Consider the following 23,396-nt stretch of genomic DNA (forward strand, 5'->3'; position numbering starts at 1 on the left):
TTTATATCCGAAAAAGTCATTAGTATTGTGTATAATTTTCAAACATAAAAGTAATAAACAGACATAACAAATTTTTAGTTACCTTTTTGCTCTCTAATAAAAAATTCCTAACCTCATCCAAAATTTGAACTAAAACTTAAAGATTTAGTCAGTTTATCATTTTAGTGTAGTTGTCACAATTTATAGTATTATGCATAAAATTATTTTACTAAAACTCAATTAATTTATACAATCATTATAGTTAGGTTTGGAAATTTGACTATGTTATATATGTGTGCTATTTTGTAGAAAATTTTGTGCATATGTTATGAAAAAATTAAGCATTTTTGTGATTGTTTGTTTTTCTCATAGTTCAAATATAGACCACCAAGTCAATAGAATGATTTTATTTTATAGTTATCAACAGCTTAATGTATGAAATACTCATATTAGAACATATAATGACTTGTATACTTAAATGCACCATATAACCAATGGAGTTTTTTTTTTTGATTTTCTAACTAAAAATTACTTGATTAGTTCTATACCTTCAAAATGGGGAGTCTTGCCACTTGTCAACATGTAAGTTCATATTACATGGGAAATCTTTTACTCAATTCATGTTGGGTGTTGTTATCTTTTATATATATCTTCTACTCAATTCATATATTATCTTTTACTCAATCCATATATAACACGGAGAAATCGACTCCATGTGTTAATCAGTTACATAAAAATCAAGAAACCAAACTGAAACTGCACAGAGAACAAAAAAAACAAGATTAGAGATGTGTTAGTGATAAAGATTTGATAAGAGATTAGAAGGTGATTAATGTATTTAATTACATTAAGAGGAGGAGGAGGAGAAAGTGAGACGTCAACAAAGAGAGTGTTATTGTATTATTATGTGGATGGAAGAAGAAGAATCCTTTTTTATTAAGCAAAAAAGAAAGGTAATGGTTGTGTTGGGATTCGATTTTTATATTATCCTTTTCTTCTGCTATCCATGTGATCTCCACTCTTCATATCTCTTTTTTTTTTTTTTTCTAATTTTCTTATATTTATATAAATATTATCATCATTAATGTTGACTTAAATAAAATACTACCAGTAATTTGCTAAAATATTTGTTGTTAAGTTGTTATAGGTTGACAAAAAAAAAAAAAATTATAAGAGTTTGGTATGTATGCGTTAGTACGCGGCGTATTTTAAAATTTTGTTTATTCGATCCAAAATGCACAAAAGAAATGTTTCCAAAATGAGACATTAATCCACGATTTTTTCTAGACTCGATATTATGCAGACACTAAAATGGTATTCGAACTTTCTTGTTTTTAAGTTTGTTACACATTATGACATTAGAGTGTCCAAAAACGTACATTTCCTTTTTCTGGTACGTACGTGAACATCCACTTAACTGGTTGTTCAGTTCCTTTTAGTCTAGTAGTAAATTAATCACTAATGTTTTGTAACATTGCTTTTTCTGCTTGTCTTTGTATCACTAAATGATCGTAAAGCTCCGACTTTATTTTAATTTTGTTTGACATCAGCTCCTACTTTATTTGGATGGTCAAAACTCTTGTTGATCGTCTTTTTACGGGGTTTATAGGTCAGAAAATTTATTAATAACCAGACTATACAATGGTTTCGTTGTCTTTCAGTTGTGTAAATCTAATATCCTCGGTGGGGTTAATGTTTAAGTGTATCCAAATCCAATCTTCAACAATCTATAATATCTATTGGGTATCAATGACTGTTATACTTCGTGTCACCCGAAGTCTGATAGCTTTTCATCCGCATGCGCATTTGCATCAAAACCCAATGATTTTAATCACTGTTCAAAATTTCCCATCAAAATCCAATAACTAAATATATATATACATACATTTACACATAGTATAATTGTTTGCAGTGTTTCTATTTTAAACCGTTTTTCCAAAACAAAAAAAAAATGTTTATATTTTCTTTAATGTGCTAACAAAAAATATAGAGTAGTACATTCAGAGATACATCAAAGTTGATTAGAGAATATATGCGCTACCTAACTTTAAAATTTTAATAAATGATTACAAATAGGTTAAACATAGGTTATAGATTAATCCATATATTAATAGTTTATATACTAATGGTAATAAATAAAACCTTAATTGTAACCAAAAATCTTAAACGGGATATTCCAAATTGATAGTTCATAGATATTCCAAACTTAATTTTCGGAAGACCACGTTGTTTCCAAAGATCTACAATCACAATATTACCAATTTATTTTCTTAAGATTTTATTGATAGACCACAACGTTAACCAAGTTATTAAAAGGGATAAAAATATACTCTCAATCATAAAAAGAAAGTACACAACATTTTTTTTGTATAATAAAACGGAAGTGCACATTTTTTGTAGAATATATAATTTTTATAAGTTGGTTACAAAATAGATAATATATTAAATATAGGTTGGTTACAAAAAAAAAGTTATAGATGAAATCTGTGGGCTATATGAAATTACGAATACACTTAAGAATATCTCAAAGAATCTTCTTAAAGATAATATTCCAATGATTTATACAATTTCCAAAAAAAATCTTGATTATTCCATATATTGTTACACCATATATATTGTTAGGCATAAAAATATATTGTTAGGCGTAAAAAGAAATAAAATTTTGGCAATTAATCACACTTAATCGTGATTTCCGAGATTTTATTGTGGATTTCAAAATAAAATCTGTCCTAATATCCTTCAAAGATTTTAATATAAATCAATGTCTTTAAAACCGGACCGTAAAGTGAACCGAAAGTCTTTCGGGTCACTGGATCAACAAATCAGACCGATTTGAATTACGGGTTAATTAGTTTATTAGTTTGATTATATTTTATGAATATAACATCTACTTTTCTATAAATATATGAACAAAACATACATAGTTAAGTACTAAACAACTAAGGGGGGTGTATTGAACTTGATATTTTAGAAGATTTTGGAGCATTCTTAAAATCCCCTGTTATTTAATTGGTGATTTTAAATAATCATCTGAAATCCTGTGTTATTGAATTTGAAATTTATAAAAATCATTTAAAATCATTCACAATCTCTTATTATTCAATAACTAATTTATAAATCTCACTTCAAATCTACTGTTATTCAAAATATCACATTTCTTTTTTTAAATGCTACAGAATGAGATTCTAGGAGATTTTTCTAATATTTGTAGTCTAAAATATGACTTACAAAATCACACCTTTAAAGGTGAAACTTTAAAGGATTGTTTATAAAAAGCGTTTGAACCCTCCCACCAAAAAAAAAAAGAGTTCGAACCCAATCTGTGCGCAACTTGTCTTATCCTATGTGAGAATAGCAAAACCAAAGGAACGTTTAACTGAAAATATATATAGAGAAGATCTTTGCACACCTTAATCGTTTGTGTATATTTGTAAAGTGATTAGTATGAATTGAGCACCCATGTATTTCGTGGGTATGAGACTTGATAGCTGCATGCATAAATTAAGCGGAAATGATTCGTTTTGGCTCAGATATGAGAGGAAGTACATGGAGGAACTTAGGAACAAAGCAGAGAGTAAAGAGGAGGAAGCTAAGAAGAGCCCAGAGGTTGAAGGGACAGAAACAGGTGAAAAGAAATGTCACAAAAAGCAGAACATCTACTGCATCATATGAGCAAGATCTTGACAAATTCCTCCTGGGAGAACTAGAAGACAGCGACAAAGCTCCCGGTGAGACACCTTGATTTGTACGTTGCTTCTCAAGTTTTAGCCGTGTCTTAAATATTAATTATGTTTGTGTAATTGTGAAACCTTGCAGATGATGGTGATGGTGATGATGACTTCGACAAGATTGGCAACTTTGTAAGTTGACATTTGATTCTCTCTTTGTCTTCAACAGATTACAGATACAATAAGAGAACAAACATCTTGGTTGAATCTAAATCTTCATTCACGTGTTTGCAGGATGCTAAAGAAGAAAAATAAACAAATGCAGCAAAAGCATAGAAATATATCAGTTTTGTTACACCCAATTGTGAGGAAGTAATGAAGCTGGTATATGATCGATCTGTTTCAACATCAGTGTATAGCTTTTGCTTTAGCGAAGATGCAAAAGAGACACATTTTATTCATTCAAATTGGCAAAAAACTTTTTTTCTTTATTGTTGTAGTAAAAAAAGCTTACGAACTTGAATGAAAATTACCAAAAAAAAATCGAAACTTTTGACATAATGTATTCGTTGATGGAGAGGTTTTATTATTAGTTTAGCTCTGTGATTGTAATGACGAGTACATCTCTTCTCTCTGGCGTCTCCTTTGACTACAGTATTTTTATTTTATAAATATCCTAAAATCACCTAAAATTCAATAATCAAATCTCACCAAATCCCAAATCATTTTCTTATCAAATCACTGAAAGTCTCTAACAAATAATCAAATCTCCTAAAATTACACTTAAATCTCTCAAAATTCCAAAATATTAAAATCCCATCAAATCTCCTAAAATATCAAGTTCAATACACCCCCCTAAAATTAAACTTTTAAATGATTAGATAAAATAACTAACTGATTCTTTTATAAATAATAACATTTATTTTTAATTTAGTTTGAGTTTAAAGTGTGATGAAAATAAAATATTTTAATTTGAGACCGACAACCCGGTCCGACCCGCTGGTTCAAACACCGGTTCACGGGTTTTTAGCGGGGGTTTCTGTTTTTTACGGGTTTTATTTGTTAGGTTTTTTAACCATGATCGAACCGACCGGCCGGTCCGGTCATGGTTAAAAAACATTGATATAAATCATTCAGATCTCCATTCACCAAAATACATCTCTCATATTCATACAAAAAAAAAAAAATAATAACCATCGTTTCTCAGTTTACAGTGCTAAACCGTCTTATAAATTATATTTTATTTTAAAATTATAATACACATAAAAAGAATTTCAATTCGTGCTCTAGCACGGATCCGGATCCAAATCTAGTTAGATAGATAACGTAATTTTTGTAGATACATAACTTAGGGTCGATTACAACTTTATCACAAATTATGGAAAAACAAAATCCCGTTAATTTTAAACAAATAACATTTTTTGTTTACTTTGCGTAGAGCACTTTTATCCGGGCATATGTTGCCTTGCATTGTGTTCAAAGGCTTGCTTAAAATGGAGCACATGATACACAATTATTCTTTCATCCGATAATATGTTATTTTATTAGTCCAAAATATATTTTGATAATATATTTATGAATTGCTATCAAAGTTGCTGTCTACATATTTAAAAGTGAAACCATCTACACAATGACCTTTCTTAATGACACTCGGACACTCCCATGGACCAGTCTATAAATTTGTCCTTTTCTTGTATCATAAAATGGAAGAAACTGAAACAAATTTCCTTATTTATTTGCCTAATATATGGAGAAGAAGATTACATAACATGTACTCCTTATATATAACAAATTAAATACTCCTTATCTACGATATGTTTCATCGAGTTCGAGCATATGGCTTTCATTCTTAACTGAGAATAATGAAGAAAAAAATATAAAAGAACGATAAATTCATAAACACAAGCTAATTAACATCATATAAGTTATAGAGGAGACTGGCCACTCAACATGGAAACTACACAATTTTAACAACCCCGACCAATCTCTTTCCAAATTTAAAACTATTTTAACCTTCCCAAAAATCATGACTGACACAAGTGACACCAACCCATTAATTATTTTTAATTGAAAAATACTTAGGTTCATCTTTAGGGATGAACCTCTCCATTCACCCCCTCTTCTCTCAGCGAATCAGAATCTTCCATCTAATATTTTATTTTAAAATTAAATTTAAATTAAATTAAAAAGCAAACCAAATTAAGGAAACAAATTCTGTATACTTTTAATTAAGGAAAGTTAAATATTAGCTTGATTTAGATTTTTAAACTTAGAATAAAATTATGTCGGTTTGAGTTTACAAATGAAGTGGTTAGGATTTATATTTTACAATTAAAACGAAATTATATGTCGGTTTGGGTTTACAAATGAGGTGGTTAGGGTTTAGATTTTACAATTAGAACGAAATTATATATCGGTTTGGGTTCACAAATAAGATAGTTAAGATTTAGATTTTACAAGTAGAACAAAATAATATGTCGGTTTGGATTCACAAATGAGATGTTAGGGTTTAGATTTCACAATTAAAACGAAATTATATGTCGGTTTGGGTTCACAAATGAGATGGTTAGGGTTTAGATTTTATAAGTAGAACGAAATTATATATCGGTTTGAATTCACAAATGAGATGGTTAGAGTTTAGATTTTATATATGTCGGTTTGGGTTTATTAAAATGCGGTTTAAGTTTTTTCATTTTATAATAATATATACAGATTTTATTGCCTTATTTTGTTAGGGGTGAATGGAAAGGTTCACCCCTAGGGGTGAACCCAAGTATTGTTCTTTTTAATTAGCCGCAAACCACACCTTATCTCCTTCTATATCATTTAATTTGGTTCTACATATTCTGTATGGCCGTTTCATTGGGACTACGCTTCTACTGAATGCACCGTATTATTACCATCCGACTGACTATAAACTCCTTCCCGAATATGTGATAATCCAAGCCTTTTGTGAACCGGACAAAGATTTGAAAAACTTTAGACTGACCATTTTTCTATTTTTACATTTTAAGACATTTCTCAATCGGGAGCAGAGAGGAAAATATTTTCACTTCCATACCAAATGTCATCGAGTCATAAATAAGCGAGCAAATACTTCCAACGATCTATTGCGGCCTCACCCTCACGGGTTCTTGTCTAGTCCCACAGGACCCCAATTTTTATTCAAATTGGATAAGATCATCTTGGACAAAAAGATAGATTCCAAAGTAATATTCTTGAAGGATGGAGAAGTGATCTCTGGCTTTTGGAGTTTCAACTTTCAAAACAAAAAGTCTTTAGTAGACCATTAGAGAAATATTTGTTTTTTCTTTCTTTTTTTTCCTTCTAAAAGAGACATAACTGATACAAAATAAAAACAACCCTTGTAATTTAAAAGCTTCTAATGAAAATCATATCTAGAAAACGCTAGAAAGGAGATTAGCAGCTGTGGAAATGGCTGCTCCGGTAAGAGCAGACTGAACCACTTGCTCATGGCTTGTCCTATCCGAGGTCGTCATAGCCATTGCCGCTCCTGTCAATGCTCCAGCCACCGCGCTGTTCCTCTGTGATATACATCACATATATATGATTACCACCACATAATTAAAGAGCATGTTAATCATTGATGAAACAAAATGATACAAATAAATCAATTTGACTAACCCAATCATGAGCTCCTCCACGAACCTCCTTCATACCGTAAGTGATACCTGAGTACAACCCAGCTGCTAGCCCTACAATTCCCACATCAATATCCAAATTAAACCTTAAAATCTCCTTCCGACGTTAAATCTTGAAACATTAATTTAATTAAAAATATACGTATATATAAACTCACCCCATTGGAGAGACTCTTTTCCTGTGTTCTTCACCTAGAGGCCAACCAAATTCAAACATGTTCAGTAAACTAACCAAGAAACCTAACGTGTCATGTTTGCAACTCGTATGGATACACTAGCCCACGTCTAGATGATTATATATAATAAACTCACCAGTGCATCAAGAGATTTGCTGCTTTCCCCTGATAATAATAACAACGATAAGTATCACTATCATAACATAACGCTGATTACATAAGATCAGAAACCAAAATACGATACAAACAAAACGGACCTCTGAGATTAGGGAACCTATGTTTCTTGTTCTCGGACGGTGGACCGACGTTGTTCGAGTCAAACCCTGCCCCTATTTTTATTAATTTTGACTCATACATTACATAATTTTGTTACGCATAAATTATAAGGAAGAAAGAAACTCGTCGGAGTAGTTCTTACCCTCAACCACCGTAAAGTAAGCTTCCCTCGACACGGCTTGTAAAGCTCCCACCTTCATAATTAATCCATGTTAAGCGATATGTGTTAACTACGCACGTAACGTAACGTAACATAAATATACTATCGGGAAAACGGAAAGATATGAAACGAAAACTTACACCGGCGGCTTTGACGAAGGAATCGGCGATACGGTTAAGAAGAGGATGACCAAGATCGAACAAGTGTGCCTTCTCAAAGCTTCTTATCTCATCCATTACTATTCTTCCTCCACCCTTCTCCATTTTTCTTTTCTCTTTTCTTCACTTTATCTTTCTTGCTTTCTCTTATCTTTTTTTTTTTTATCTGTTAATACTTCTCTCTTCGACAACAAGTAAGGAGAAGTATGTGGAACTGAACAGAGTTTTTTCGACACGTGTTCTGTTTCTCCACACGTGTCGGAGTCTGCCGTTTGAACTGTTCAACGTTCTCCCTCCCCACGTGGCACTCACAAGATCAACGTCAGACAGACCGAGAAATTAAAAATCAAGGCCCAATGAACCGGTAGATATTATGATAAACCGGGAATTTTGAAATCTCCGGTTTAAAGACGAGAAACCTGACACGTGTCTTCTCTGCTTTGATATCTCCGCCTCTGCTCGTCGGAGTGAGACTTCCACTACTTGTCATCTCCGTCACTCCTCTCTCTCTCTCTCTCTCTCTCTCTCTCTCTCTCACTCACGTTCTCTATCTAACACAATGCAATCGGCTCTCTCTCTTTCCTTCTCTCAATCATCGCTTCCTTTAGCGAACCGTCCGTTTTGTTCATCCAACGCCGCTCCTTCTTTTACGCCGAGGAATCTCCGGTTCTGTGGACTCCGGCGAGAAGCGTTTGGTTTCTCTCCGTCGAAGCAATTGACCTCGTGCCGTTTTCAAATTCAGAATAGGAGGATCGAAATCTCCGCATCAGCTGGAAATGGAGCTCCGTCGAAATCGTTCGATTATGATTTGATCATCATCGGAGCTGGAGTTGGCGGCCATGGAGCTGCATTGCACGCCGTTGAGAAGGTCTGCTTTCCAATTAGGATTACAATTTCTGATTCAAATTGATACAGATACCGTTCTGGTACACTCTTTCTCAGTTGAGCCGGTAAATTTGGAATCATTTGCTTACTAGTGGAATCATATGCTTTGTTTGATAGAAACGGTACAAGGATGATGATTGGATGACTTACACTTACTATCTAATTACTGCGTTTTCTTTCTAGTGCTCATGATCTCATCAGGTGAATTTGTTGTTTTGCTAACGTTGAATAGGGACTCAAAACTGCCATCATTGAAGGAGATGTTGTTGGAGGGACTTGCGTTAACAGAGGCTGTGTGCCTTCCAAAGCTCTCCTTGCTGTTAGTGGTAGGATGCGGGAACTCCAGAATGAACATCACATGAAGGCTTTTGGTCTGCAGGTATAGTGTATACTGCTGTCAAATGCAATTGTAGACGCTCTAGTTTGATCTCTAATAATTGTGTAAGCAAGTATTATCTCCCTGGCCTTGACTCTAGCTCCATTGTCTCCCCTGGATAATAGGTTTCTGCTGCGGGTTATGACCGTCAGGGTGTGGCTGACCATGCAAGTAACCTGGCTACCAAGATTAGGAATAATCTCACCAATTCTATGAAGGCACTTGGTGTTGACATATTGACAGGGTTTGGCGCTGTTCTGGTCAGTATGTTATGTTATTGTCTTTGGTTGACCAACTAACTCCACATGATAAGTTGTTGTTATTTGGTGATCTTAATACTCTCTAGTCTTTTGTACACTTGTGCAGGGCCCACAAAAGGTTAAATATGGTGACAATATTATCACCGGAAAAGATATAATCATTGCAACTGGATCCGTACCGTTTGTTCCAAAAGGAATTGAAGTTGATGGTATGTGTTTTGTTTTAACATGTATAAGCCAGGGGCGAAGCCTCAAAAACCAAAACTTTTCATCTCTTTTGATATAGCAACTGCCCTAATATTCCTTATATTTTGTGGTGCAGGAAAGACTGTTATCACAAGTGACCATGCATTGAAATTGGAGTCCGTTCCTGACTGGATTGCGATAGTGGGAAGTGGTTATATCGGACTTGAGTTCAGTGACGTTTACACGGCCCTTGGAAGTGAGGTAACATGTTGATTTTGTATTAATGATTTGCATTTGTATAATAATGTGAGGTTTTTGTTTTCTTTCATTAGTAACAAAGGGCTCTTAAGATTCTGCGCTATTGGTATTTCTATTGCTATGTTCTGCTTACTTTAGGTTTGCAATGCACTACAACCCCCAGGAAGTCTCAAAATTACTCTTTTTGCAGGTAACTTTTATTGAGGCGCTTGATCAGCTGATGCCTGGATTTGATCCTGAGATCAGTAAGCTGGCTCAAAGGGTTCTGATTAATCCAAGAAAGATTGACTATCATACTGGAGTGTTTGCAAGCAAAGTAAGCCTTTTTGACTCATTCTAAGTTAGATTTCATCCTTATACTGAGGATTTATGGAAATTTTTTTCTTTTTAACTCTTATTTACAGATCACTCCAGCAAAGGATGGAAAACCCGTGATGATTGAGCTTATTGATGCCAAAACCAAGGAACCCAAGGATACTTTGGAGGTAAGAAAATGTTTGTGCAGCTATCTGAAATCCTACAAAAGAGCATAATTGTCCAGTTATTCTCACCACAATGTTGTGAGGCTTTTACTATTCCCACGTGGGAAGTCTATAAATTAAGACATGCATGCGTTGCTTAGCCAGGGATTGCCAAAATGAAAATGAACAGAAACGTCTTTGATTTCCATCACAATTGGAACTTTTAGCTTTGTGCTTTTTTTCTGCACTGGAAGTGTGACCTTATGTTCCTTTCTCAAGGTGGACGCTGCTCTAATTGCTACTGGAAGAGCTCCATTCACCAATGGACTTGGCCTAGAAAATGTATGAATCGACATTAAAAGGCATCCTTTATGAATACTATTTTTCATTTGGCTCCATCGAGGAGCTTATTAGGTTGTGAAAGAAAATAACATTAAAGCTATATTTTCCACACAGATCAATGTTGCGACCCAGAGAGGTTTTATACCAGTTGATGAGCGAATGCGTGTTATCGATGGAAATGGAAAGCTGGTTAGTGATAATTTCATAGAGTACACCTTATTTCTTAGGAGCAGTCAATTTTTTTTTTTTATGCACCGAGTCACTCTTGGTTGATAGGTTCCACACTTGTACTGCATTGGTGATGCCAATGGTAAATTGATGCTCGCTCATGCAGCCAGTGCCCAAGGAATTTCTGGTAAATGATAATTAAGTTTCCACTATCAATGCATCTGTGTTTTGCCCTCTTTTACACTTTACTATGTTTGATTGGCCACTTATTAAACTCTGTGCATCTACTTGTGTTGGTTAGTGGTGGAGCAAGTCACAGGTACAGATCATGTGCTTAATCATCTTAGCATCCCAGCTGCTTGTTTTACTCATCCTGAAATCAGCATGGTGGGATTGACAGAGGTAACTCTAGACACCCTTAGTGGATTGGTGATTAAAAATAAGGTGTATAACCGTAACCTTTAATGTTGGATATCTTTGCAATCTCAGCCTCAAGCAAGAGAAAAAGCTGAGAAAGAGGGATTCAAAGTAAGTATTGCAAAAACAAGTTTCAAGGCAAACACAAAGGCCCTAGCCGAAAATGAAGGAGAAGGACTTGCTAAGGTAAAGAGAAAAAACTAAATCGAAAGTTGTTTACAGTCCTCGAGTTACTGAGAAGATATCTGAACACGCCTTTTATGTGCACAGATGATATACAGACCTGACAATGGTGAAATCCTTGGAGTACATATATTTGGGCTGCATGCAGCTGATCTTATCCATGAAGCATCTAACGCGATTGCTTTAGGAACACGCATTCAGGTATGATATCTCTACGGCTGCAAACCAACCTGACTCTGATTTTGCTCACTGTCTTTAGATTGTGATTTTTTTTTCTTTTGGTGATGACAATGCAGGAAATTAAACTTGCTGTTCATGCACATCCAACGCTGTCCGAAGTTGTTGATGAACTATTTAAAGCAGCCAAGGTAAATACAAGAATCTAAATCTGCATTCTCGACATAAAATCACGATTTAGAAGCAACCAACTCCTATTCATCTCAATTTCAGGTTGACAGTCCAGCTTCAGTAACAGCACAAAGTGTAAAAGTTGCTGTATGAACAAAGAAAAAATATTGAAAGCAGCCTGTAACAAAAGTTTTGTGCAAGAAGACATTTGTACTTTACCATAATTCAACGACGGACAAAGATTGAGTGTCACATTTCATCCCGTATATTTGTTTCATGTTTTTTCTTTAAATTGTATCTTAGATTTAAGAACAAAAGAAACAGATTGTGACAGACACATAATTGAAATACTATATTTTATTATAAGTCAGAAATCCAAGATAGAAAACAGTAAGAAGGAGAGAATTTAATAGACAAACTAAAAAACGTTTTAGCTTTTTAGCGTCAAATCTCACAAAAGTCACAGAACACAGCAGCAATACAAGACTTACTACTTCACAATCCCCCAAAGCAAAAGAAAAATACTAACGACAAGACGCTCTATGGAAGATCTCCCAGCTCCAGGCTCGATTTACCATAATACCCTTTGAAACTTTTATGAAAACAGCTTCTATTAGGTCGAAATTGCCCCTCGTCATTTACACAAATTTACAGTTCCACCACACTGCACCCACCTCCTCTTCATTGTTGTTGCATTCAGCTCTCCTCCATAGCCATTTGATCAAGTTCTTGCATCCCATCATACTCCAGCTGTGTCACGTTTTAAGTTTTAGGCATACATTGACCATCAAACTTTATATGTGAAATTGTGATTTAATCCGTTACGAATATATTTGAATTGAGTAAAGAAAACAGAAAGAAGTAAAAGTGACTTTCACCTGAGCTTCTTCATGAGCCAGTTTCATCCTTCTGTAATCTTGCTGAGCCTTCTTGGACCGGAACATGGCCTGGACTTTAACCACTGACCTCTCCAGCCGTTCCTCTGCTTGTTTCTGGCTTGTCTTGTAGAAATCCTCCACCTCCTCACCCCCTTCTTTCTCCTCAGGTTGGCTAACCTGAAGCCCTCTGAATCCTTTTCTCTTCAGTCTCCACCTCAGAATCGCCTTCTCAAGAACTCCCACCGACCATGTTATTTTCTGGTACTGCCTTCTTACTTGGAACCCTCTGAACGCAGCCTGCGAAACATTTCCATATTTAAAACCACAGAGCAGTTTTACAAGTTCGCAGAGAACCGTTCGTTTCTTTTCTTAAAGACGTTATATAGATCAGCTTTTGCTAGTGTACCTGGATCCTAATTGCCTTTTTACGCATGTTCAGAAACTCCCGCCTCATTTTCCATGTTTGGAACCTGTACTGAATCCGAGCAGCGGCTGCAATCTTCCTACGAACCTCAAAATTGCGAAACGCGTGCTGAATCTTCATCGCGGCTATTATGTTTTTCGCTTCTTCTTCCTTGCTAGCAAACCTAACTGCGCTTGACCTAACTTTCAGCTCGTGCTCCCTGAACGCTCCCTGAATCCGCGCTGCCGCTTCTGCAGCGGTTCTGTACGCCGCCAAAGTGTCCTTCAGGCTCTGCTCATCTTCATTGGAATTCCCTAGGTTCGACGCCTGCTCTGCCTTGATGGTTTCAAGGTTGCCAGTGATGTTTCCAGCCATTTGCATGTCCTTAAACTGTGCTACAAGACATTTCTCAGCAAGAAAAGCTGCTAAACCTTCATAACCTTTCTGCTGTGCCAGATCAGCCGCCGTGCAGCCGCCGAGGAATTCCTTAGTCGGGTCTGTCACCAGGTTTGGCCTTGCCCCAGCAGACAGAAGAGCAGCCACCATTTTCTCCCTTTAAAGAAAATAAAACTTGGTAAAGAAGTGAATTAAATAAAACGGAAACAAGATTAGCAAATCTCGCATTACTTAAAAGATGCAAGTTAGTTTTTACCTTCCATAGTATGCTGCCCAATGAAGAGCAGTCCAACCATGCTTATCACGGAAATCCAACGATATATTTGCCCAAGAGAAGAGAAGGATCGACCAAGTGTATCCTAGGACGGCACAGAGGTGGATCACTCCAAGGCCTTTAGAGTCATATTCTTTAGTGTTGCGGTTCTCGATGACCTTCTCCAAAAGCCACTCTTTCAGCCTATTTTTCAGAGTAAGCTCAAAGAGATGGTCCCTCGCTTGATCAAACGGCACCTCATTCGCCTGGATTGACTTCATTAAATACGCCCAACTGTTTAAGAGATGGGAAGTCCTGCTGGCGAGTTTCTTAGCCTCTAGCAGATTATCAGGTGAGATTTTACTTGTTAAAACGCTGATTTTGTTAGAAGAAGTGAACAGAAGATGAGCAAGTCTGACTTGGAACTCAAATTCTTCCCACTTGTATAGCTGGTCGTCTTGAGGGATAGCTTTTTCAATAACTGGAACTGAGCGGTGTTCGAAGCTGAATAATTGGCTGATTGGTTTGTTTCCATCGGCACTCAGATACAAGTTCACCACCCCAGGAGATTGAGGGGGAAGGAAGCAACGGTAAACCCCCAACTGGAGAAATTCTGCGGGGACACGTAACTCTCCACATATGCAGAAGAGGTTTGATCTTCCAAAATGTTGAAAGCTGTCGTGAAAGAACCCAGTTACAAGAATCTGCAAAATTAACGACTAAAAGGTCAGCATTTTTCAGCTAGAAATGATTATTCGATCTTCACACGTAGGTTTAATACGCAATATGAAGTAGAGACAGTCTGACAATGTTGTGCTTTACCTATCTAAGTGTCATATTGTGAATCACACTATACACAATTTCATACTACTCATAATTAGCGATAAGAGATGCATACGATTTTAACAAATACACACGCAGTAAAGTGAGACACATACTTATTTCGATATTATTTTATTAATATGCAGACTTCGAGTTACTTTCTTGATACATAATTTATTACCCTTTTCTTTTAAACCAAAGTCTAAAGAGTGAAACTATTTATCTTCCCTTCAGCATAAAAAAAAACAAGAAGGTATACTAGAAAAAATGGTATACAAACCTTTGTTTTCTCTGTCGAAAAGGCCCAGGCAGGTGAAACATCAGTTATGTTGAATACTTGCTCCGGTATGTTAGAGTGGGAATGAGATACAGCAGTAGTAGAAGATTCCTGCCCAGGTGTATATACAGCTTCAAGGGAAGGATCATCCACGGAACCAGGAGAGTCACTAATGAAGTTGTTCACCCACCTTCCAAAACTATCCTGACTTCCAAAACCATTATTAAGCATAGCATCACCTGGTTGATCAGCAACCGTTGCACTGGAATCCCTACTCTGTAGATTTGACTCTACTCCACAGTGCACATGCTGATTAGAAAATTCTCCTGCACCACATGAGTTATTATTTTGGTAAACAGGATCTTCGAGACCGGGGTATGATGGTATATCTACTGATCCGTTGTAGCCTGCAAGATGATATCCCTGCACAATGAACAAGATGACAAGATGGTTAACATAAAAACAGCTAAACCCACTTGCAGGTTGGAAAATTCCATTTACTCACTTGCTTTGTAGATCCCCTAGGTGCAGTTTGGAGCTGTTCTGTGAAGTATAGCATATCTTCTGTAAACAGAGAACAAACAGAAAGAAAAAGTTAAGTATTTTCAGCATATCTCATTGCACTTTTTTTTCTACAAGAGTCAGATTTCTTTTTGTCAAGTATGGGAAGTTTTATAAGATAAGCTCAAGTAACATAAGTACCTTCTGTTGGATGAGACTGGTTGCTAATATCTGCTGGTACTAGAAGCTCATCCCAATCAAGCGTGTTGATCTCATGTAGCCTAATCTCATGATTTCTAGAACCCAGACTGTTGCTGCGCACTTCAAACCCTTAAAAAAGAGTGTGATTAATTTTCCCCCTTCTAAGAAATCTCCCAATGAAGAACATATTTTAAAATACATGAAAATTTTTGAAAGTCCAAAAGAATAGCCAATATAAGCCAAATCGTAACAGATCAAAATCATGAAGAGACACATTCTCACCTGTATTACAAGTGTTACGGACACCAGAATTGATATCTTCAGCCACAAGTTTTGGTGATAGGTCAGAGATCGAACTTGAGTAGGAGTTTCCAGGTGTTGCTGGAGCTGCCTGGGCCTGTTTAACCAAAATTATTCAGAGAGCAGCAAACAGATAATCTTTTATAACTAAAATCTGCCAAAGGAAGGCTGTACTCTATCCGACAACAAAGATACATCATCGTCATCTGTAACCACCTCTAACATAAAAAATAAAAATAAAACATGATAAAGAAGCTGGGGACAGGTAGAAAACAAACCTCATGTGTCTCGCGATAGTGGACAAGAACTATGTGCTCCTGAGACCTGCCATTACAAGAAGAGGTGAGTAAATTTTTCATAACCTTAAGAAACAAAGCAGAGGGAAAGAAGGCATCTAATAAACTACTTCCTCAAAAAAATGAACGAATAATCTTTTGTTGAGACGTACTTATCCAACAACCAGTAACACCTTCGCACAAATGTAGGGTTATCATTGCCATGGGCATAGTAAACATGAATCCTTTCCTCGTTACCCACCTGGACATGGAAGGATAACAATATTCAGAGATCAATATATATATATAGATAGCTGCAGAGGGAAAACACAGGCATATGAAGTCAAAGGAAACTCACTTTTAGGTGTTCATGAGCTTCCTTAATTGTTTTTCCATCCTTCTTCTTTTTCCAGTTATGGCCATCCTTTCTAAAGTTCCTCAACATCTTCCGGTCGAACAACACAATCGTACCACCTGTCAAATATGACCGTTCAAATCTTAGATGAAAAAAAAATACAGAAGAAGAAAACTTGAAACATGAGCAGGGAAAAGCAAAAAAAAAGAATACTTTTGGGCAAATTCACTGGTTTGACGTTGATGGTGAAGAATGTATGATTACAAAGGAGAGCATGGATCTCGTTTGGCCGGAGCCACCTAGTGTATGCTTCATCCAACATAGTTTGTATATCCAGATCTGCAACACACAAATCCAAAACTATCAATACTCAGACAAGGAATCATTTAAGAAGGAACTCATGTATGCATCTAATTTTGTTTTCAATATTGACAATCAAAACCGGACAAGTATACACTGATGATGACATTCTCATCAACCATTTTCTTTAAAACAAGAAATTGGCATGTAGGGAAAAGTCTCTGGGCTTTGGTATTCCATTCGGTATCAAAAAGTTTGCTCTATCCCATTTAATTCTCCTAAAAATGTCCATGAATTCGTAATTAAAATCAACTACAAGAGGAACCTCCTCAATTCTACAACTATCTTGCAAATTCTAGTTCAATAGCTTCTTCACGAGGAATCAAAAGAGCATTCGGAGGAATATATTAAAAAATAAAGTGCAAAAACCCCAGGCGAATATGGAATCGGACAATCAAAACCCAGACCAAGCCATGTCCGTGCGAATTTTTTGAGAACAAAACACAAAAAACAAAACAGTAAAAAAAAACTAGTTTTACATTGATTAAATCAGCAAAGAGAAGAAGAAGAAAACCTTGCAAAGTATGGAATCCATGAATCTCCGATCCGATGAGCTTGCCGGAACCAACGCCGGCCATCTCCGTTTTCCGATGATCCTCCTCCGATGAAACCCTAAGAAAGTGAAAATTACAAGTCGATGGAGAGAGTGTGTAAACAAACTCAGAAATTGAGAAATTAGCAAAACGATGAAAGAGAGAAAGAGAGAGGAAAATAAAAACAAAGAAAATTCCAAAAAAATATTAAGCTATCAAAATTTAATTAAAAAAGAAAATGGTAAGAGAGAAAAGTTGTTAAAAGATCAAATTTTATCTCTTAATGTGTTGACGATTCAATGGAACTATATGCGTTAACTCGCATAAAACAAAAAAAACAAAAATGTCTTCTTCTTTTTTTTTTAACGATAAGACTTTGTGTTTCTAAATTCATAAATTACACCCCTTCCAAAATAAATTGACTGTATTTTCCCATAAATATACCATAGTATTTTACAGTATCTACAAAACATTTCAGATAAATGCTAAAAGTTTAATTGTTTAAATTTCTTCGTAAATAAGGATTTAGAATAAAACCAAATGCATATAATTAAACAAAAAATATTGATGCTCAATATAGCTTTGTCAAATTACAATGTTTTTTTTTCTTTTTTTTTTTATATTTTTGACAGCCACAAAGTTTTTATTTTAACCGTCTAAGTTTCACTATATCTCACCAGAAGAAAGAAGATAGGCACATTAAGATGTATATTGAAACAATATTAAACTTATTACTTATTAGCAGTGTTCAAGAAAGCAGTCTAGGCGGCCGCCTAGGCGCCGTCTAGGCGCTAGGCGCTCAGCAGGCGTTAGGCGCTCAGCAGGCGCTAGGCGCTCAGCAAGCGCCTACATAACCGCCTAAACCGCTTAAAATTACATTAATTTAATTTTAATATTTATTTTTGATTTTTAACTATATATATTTAAATTATTAAGTTTTATATCTATATACGTAATTATAAATGTTTATATGTTGTTAATATAACTTAAATAAATGTATTTTTCTTAATTTTGTATATAATTTATATTTATTTTTATTTTTCTAACATATATTTATACATAATTTTATATATATAATGTTTTATGTTGTAAACGCCTAAACCGCCTAAACACCGTCTAGGCCTCGATTAGGCTTTCTAGGCGCTAGGCGCTGGATCACCGCCCAGATACCGTCTAGCGCTTTCTTGAACACTGCTTATTAGGTATCAAATTGATAAAATTGAGAAATCCATTGGGTAGATATGAAAACTTATTAAAGAAGCAGGCCAAAGTGAATAAAACCATTTCCCTAAAGTGAAAAAAATAGCATCCCCTACAAAAAAAAGTTAATGTGAACCATTTTATAGTTTCCGCGACTGACGAACTATAACAGTGGATCCCATCTAATGAACTTATCCTTTTTATTAGTTGACAATTAATCAAAGATACGATGTACAGTAGGAAGACTCTGGTCCGAGAGAGAAGCCAAAAATATATATATTAAAAAAATATATTTAATCGGACGGGCCATATTTTTCTACGAAATACATAAATATTTTTTTTTTTAATTATTATCTTTGAAAAGAAACTAAAGAATACATCATTTTTTCGAGTTTGGGATTTTATTTTTTAGTTTTCGTGTTTTTATCACTGGAATTTCAACTAAAATTTTGTTTACACCAGTTTAGAAGAAAATACAAAATTCTTTAATTTGTAAAGGAAAATATGGACTAATTTATATCCTCCCCCCCCCCCCCCCCAGATAATTACGGTTTGGTAAGATTAGACAACATTTATCCAAATTGATTAAGACTTACGAGTTAAGCTAATGTTTGACCATTTCCGACTTCTATATTCCATGCTTGTATTTTTTTATATGCTTTCGCTGATTAACTAATAATTTTCTCAGACCTTTGTGATTTACAAGATTTGTTACAATATTATATTGGATGTGTGTTTTTTTTAGGAGCTAGTATATATAATCAATAAATAAAATGTTCTTTCTCGAGAATAATTGAAGCAAAGGCGAGAAACATCCATCAGTTCACTTGGCGACAAAAAAAGGAAGCAAAGGGCGATAAAATAATACTATTGCTCTTTTTCGAGAAGATTCACCGTAACCATCCCCAACTTGTTTTGATACATACAGTACTAATATGTAAAAGTAATACATTGATGTAGCACTTTCGACTCAACTTTGTAATGACTTCTTGACTTGTTTTGAACATGGCTTTGGACCGTCAAAACTAGGCTCGTATTGAAAATTTTGAAGATTTATTAAAAGTGACGCAAACTGATATATTAATATTAGGGAAAAATGCCAAAAAAAATCTGAAGTTATTTTTATTTGGAAGTTTAATATCCAATGGTTTTGGATTAGAATAAAAATACACCAAATAATAAAAATATGTCATTTAAAACCCAAAATAATTAGTGTTGTTATTTTCATACCCATGATTTTCAACAAAATCATAATTCCAATTTTACCCCGGTTTTCTAATTAATTATGAATTTTTAATTTAAAAACTCTCGGTTTTCTGTTAACCATATGAAATCGAAAATTAATCCCGGTTATCTATTTTTTTCTCTCTTCTTCGGTTCTTCCTCATCCTCTCTACCGCCTCCGATGTCGCCTCCTTCTTCGATAATAAGATTGGTGTAGCGATCAGCTCAGTTGGAAAACTCCACCGGTGACGTTACCTGGCTCCGCCGCGTCTCTCCTCCCGCCGAAGATCGCGGTGACGCCGGCTGCATTATCTCCGACGACGACTCTTCATCTATCGTCTCTGACAAGCCTCGATCCGTTTCTTCCGTCGCCGCTACTCCTTTCTCCGCCATCTTTCGCCTCGTGATCAAACCGTTACAAGCTTTGGGACAGTTCCTTAAACGCTCAGGTTCTTCTTCCTTTTCTTCTTCAGCTTCAGCTTCGTCTTCTCCTTCGTCGTTGTTGATTAGTGGTGGTAGTGATGGTGAGATTGAACAAGGAGGTGTGAGTGTGACGCATCATTCTCCAACTCAGGTTCTGAAAAACTTCGATGAGATTCATTTTCTTCGAATCGAGCTTCCTAGTGGTGAATTAGGGATTGATGATGGTGTTCTGTTGAAATGGAGAGCTGAGTTTGGTTCCACCGGTTTACATCGAGAAATTACGACACTCAGGCGAGAACTACGGTGGAGAAAGAAGATTCGTCGGTGGCTACGATGATGAATGAACCGGGGAACGACATCTAGCTTGTTCGGTTCGTTTAAGAGATTAAAGGAGATATCTTTTTCTCTTTTCCCAGATTTTGTAATTCCTTTGTTAAAGCCACTTAGTGAGAATTTTTGTTTATGTTCCTTTGTTGTATCTTTATATTGATGGTACTCGGTCAAATTCGATTATTTCTTTAGGGTTAAAGTAAAAATCTAAACTTTTTCCTCCAAATGGTCTTCTCTCGACTCGTCCACTTCGCTGGAGTGAATCTCTCTCGCATCGATTCATAAAGCTTCAAACTTGAAGCTTTACGGATCAATTCACGCTTCAAACCAACGGGGTTTTTTTTTACACTTTACAGTGAAATAGACTGGATCGACGTGAGAGAAGAGGAGGAAGAAGAGAAAAACAAACTGGGATTAATTTTCGGTTTCATATGGTTAACAGAAAACCGAGAGTTTTTTAATTAAAAATTCATAATTAATTAGAAAACCAGGGTAAAATTGGAATTATGATTTTGTTGAAAAATCGTGGGTATGAAAATAACAATACGGTTGTGAATTATAACCAAAATACACTTAACTTATGTTTGTAATACTTTGTAAAGTAAACAAGAAATAACAAAGAGAGAGAGAGAGGGAGAGAAGAGAGGCCACGAGAAAGGGAGAAAGTTTGGGAAGCTTTTGATCAAAGAACTTATGTATTACTAACTCTCCTTACACAACCTCTTATTTATATTATACTACAAAACACATGAGTCACTACCTATTAGTTGTGGTAATGACAAGTGAAGAGATGTAATGACAAATGTTAACACTTCAAATATTACATAGACAAGTGTTATGCCATGTGTCTTGTCATGGATTAATCACAATTATATTTCATAATACTCCCCCTTGATTATCCATCACCATTGACGAGTTACGTACTACCTCATTAAAAACCTTGTCACGGAAAATCCCATTGGGATAAAAACCATGACAAGGGAAAAAGAGTATAGTAACGTAATCTCCCCCTCGAAAAATCTTCATAGATCTCGTAGATGCCGCATTCCAATACTCTGAATATGCTTTCGGAATGTTGAAGTAGGAAACACCTTTGTAAACATATTTTATAGTTCCCAACGAATAGTGATGCAATCTCTCCCCTCATTGGCATTCTCCGTCGAAGTCGGTCTTTTGCGTGTTATCTGTTGCCTCGTTAAAAACCGTGTCATGAAAAAACCCAGTGGGATAAAAATCATGATAAGGAAAAAAGAGTGCAGCCACGCGAGTCATCATATTCTCCCCCTGGAAGTATCATCTTCAAAATATGCATTTTGATCTCCAAAGATGCATTCTATATGAGGTAGTCGGAAGCACATTTGTAAATAACTCTGCTACATTGTTACTTGAGTTGATGGATTGGCTATCAACTTTCTTATTCTCGTCGAGTTCTTGAGTGTAAGAGAGGAATATGTCTTGTCTTGTCGTTTTTGGTGTAGCTTCCTTTGATTTGGGGGACATATGCAACAGAGTCTTCAAACAGAATTGTTGCCTTTCAGTTGCTTCTTGCTAATGAGTCTCAACAAATATTAACTAGTTGATGCTGATAGAACCCTCAGTGCAAAGTTCTTTGCCAACATGTTACGAGGCTCCCGTCTTCGGCAGGTAACTATTGGTTGACGTTCGAGCGTCATCTGAGCCATTGTGGATTCTCGATTGGCATATGAAGCACAATTATTTTGGCATGACTTGGACAAGCAAAGGCCAAAGTCTATCACTGAAACGTCGTGAAGTCGTTGTTTTGAGATATATCTTTATATTGATCTGATATAAATCTTCCATCTGCAAAACCAACTAAACCAAACTTGGGGGTTCCAAAATATATTAAGCCCAGGTTAATCATACCTTTGCAATAGGAGATACGTTTTAACTCATACTCAAAATCTACTCATAGAGAATGAGTTTATGCTGCAAAGAGATTAGTAGAAAATGCTATGCACAATTCATAAGATACATAAATGCTCGTCAGCATTTATATATGATATTATATGACTATATATATATATATATGACTTCTATTAGAATTGATTATTATAGCATCTATTTCGGAAGATGTTTCCAAGATCTTTTCTTGCAAATAACCTTTAAAGGTTTTGATGATCATCAATGAGTTCTCGAGAACATAATTATGATATCATATATCTGTTTGGGCAAAATTAATCGATTCGTTTAAAGACTACGGAAACAAGAAACAGATGTTGAATAGTTGCTTTGATTAATCAAAGTATCGATTGCAAAGTACAAGAAATCAAGCACAGCGAGTCAATCTATGAACTGAGTTGCGCGTCTTGAAGTTTCGTGAAGTATCTTGCCTTTGCTATTGATTTCCTCCCGTGGAGTCTCTAGTCGTCCGTCTTCAGTCGCGGTTGTTATTCGGGTAGCTGCAGGAGTTGAGTTGAGGTCTTGCATCCGATTTACTTGTACGCCACGAAATCTTGAGCTTGCTTCAGTAAACATTCTTCCTACTGTCATCAGCGAGACGTTCTCCTCTCGTAGCCTAGCGTTATCAGCCTCGATCTGCGTCAGCTTCTGCACCGTCTCGTTCATCTTGGCAGTTAGGGCTTCCAGCTGGGCGGCGACAGTCGCTTCAACATTGGTCGTGTCACTTCCGTTTCCTGTCATCTCACGTAGATTACTTTGCCCCTCTCTCTAGCGCCAATTGT

The 23,396-nt window shown here is 35.7% G+C and overlaps 3 protein-coding genes and 1 long non-coding RNA gene across 6 annotated transcripts; 2 read left to right on the forward strand and 2 right to left on the reverse strand.

Moving 5' to 3' along the window:
* The first annotated feature begins 3,280 nt into the window (after positions 1–3,280).
* Positions 3,281–4,108, forward strand: LOC147930633 (uncharacterized). Its single transcript, XR_015573977.1, has 3 exons — positions 3,281–3,707; positions 3,796–3,839; positions 3,942–4,108. It is a non-coding gene; the product is annotated as an uncharacterized LOC147930633 (long non-coding RNA).
* A 2,739-nt stretch (positions 4,109–6,847) lies between these two features.
* LOC104732006 (outer envelope pore protein 16-2, chloroplastic) lies at positions 6,848–8,268 on the reverse strand. 2 transcript variants are annotated; one of them, XM_010451536.3, is made up of 7 exons: positions 8,062–8,268; positions 7,904–7,955; positions 7,743–7,814; positions 7,622–7,650; positions 7,468–7,501; positions 7,293–7,363; positions 6,848–7,192 (listed from the first exon to the last, which is right to left on the reverse strand). In XM_010451536.3, the coding sequence occupies exons 1-7, from the start codon at positions 8,182–8,184 to the stop codon at positions 7,046–7,048; spliced, it is 528 nt and encodes a 175-aa protein (XP_010449838.1). In that variant the 5' UTR covers positions 8,185–8,268; the 3' UTR covers positions 6,848–7,045. The 2 variants fall into 2 exon arrangements, with proteins under 2 accessions (XP_010449838.1, XP_010449839.1); XM_010451537.3 differs by having other exon boundaries at positions 7,743–7,808; positions 8,062–8,254.
* A 184-nt stretch (positions 8,269–8,452) lies between these two features.
* LOC104732009 (dihydrolipoyl dehydrogenase 2, chloroplastic) lies at positions 8,453–12,337 on the forward strand. The gene is made up of 15 exons (XM_010451539.2): positions 8,453–8,947; positions 9,197–9,343; positions 9,466–9,600; positions 9,707–9,809; positions 9,923–10,047; positions 10,235–10,360; positions 10,449–10,529; positions 10,785–10,847; positions 10,962–11,036; positions 11,124–11,202; positions 11,317–11,417; positions 11,505–11,618; positions 11,703–11,816; positions 11,912–11,983; positions 12,066–12,337. The coding sequence occupies exons 1-15, from the start codon at positions 8,639–8,641 to the stop codon at positions 12,114–12,116; spliced, it is 1,695 nt and encodes a 564-aa protein (XP_010449841.1). The 5' UTR covers positions 8,453–8,638; the 3' UTR covers positions 12,117–12,337.
* On the reverse strand, positions 12,303–17,927 carry LOC104732010 (calmodulin-binding transcription activator 5). Of its 2 annotated transcripts, none has more exons than XM_087477769.1 (13): positions 17,499–17,927; positions 16,838–16,963; positions 16,628–16,743; positions 16,443–16,531; positions 16,273–16,318; positions 15,977–16,091; positions 15,695–15,814; positions 15,498–15,556; positions 14,996–15,415; positions 13,897–14,597; positions 13,248–13,797; positions 12,842–13,138; positions 12,303–12,713 (listed from the first exon to the last, which is right to left on the reverse strand). In XM_087477769.1, exons 1-13 carry the CDS (start codon positions 17,560–17,562, stop codon positions 12,660–12,662), a joined length of 2,757 nt encoding a protein of 918 aa, XP_087333895.1. In that variant the 5' UTR covers positions 17,563–17,927; the 3' UTR covers positions 12,303–12,659. The 2 variants fall into 2 exon arrangements, with proteins under 2 accessions (XP_087333895.1, XP_087333894.1); XM_087477768.1 differs by having other exon boundaries at positions 15,695–15,823.
* Positions 17,928–23,396: the final 5,469 nt, after the last annotated feature.

This window comes from Camelina sativa, chromosome 12 (genome assembly GCF_030686135.1).
Source record: "Camelina sativa cultivar CO46 ecotype springtype chromosome 12, ASM3068613v1".
Lineage (NCBI taxonomy): Eukaryota > Viridiplantae > Streptophyta > Magnoliopsida > Brassicales > Brassicaceae > Camelina > Camelina sativa.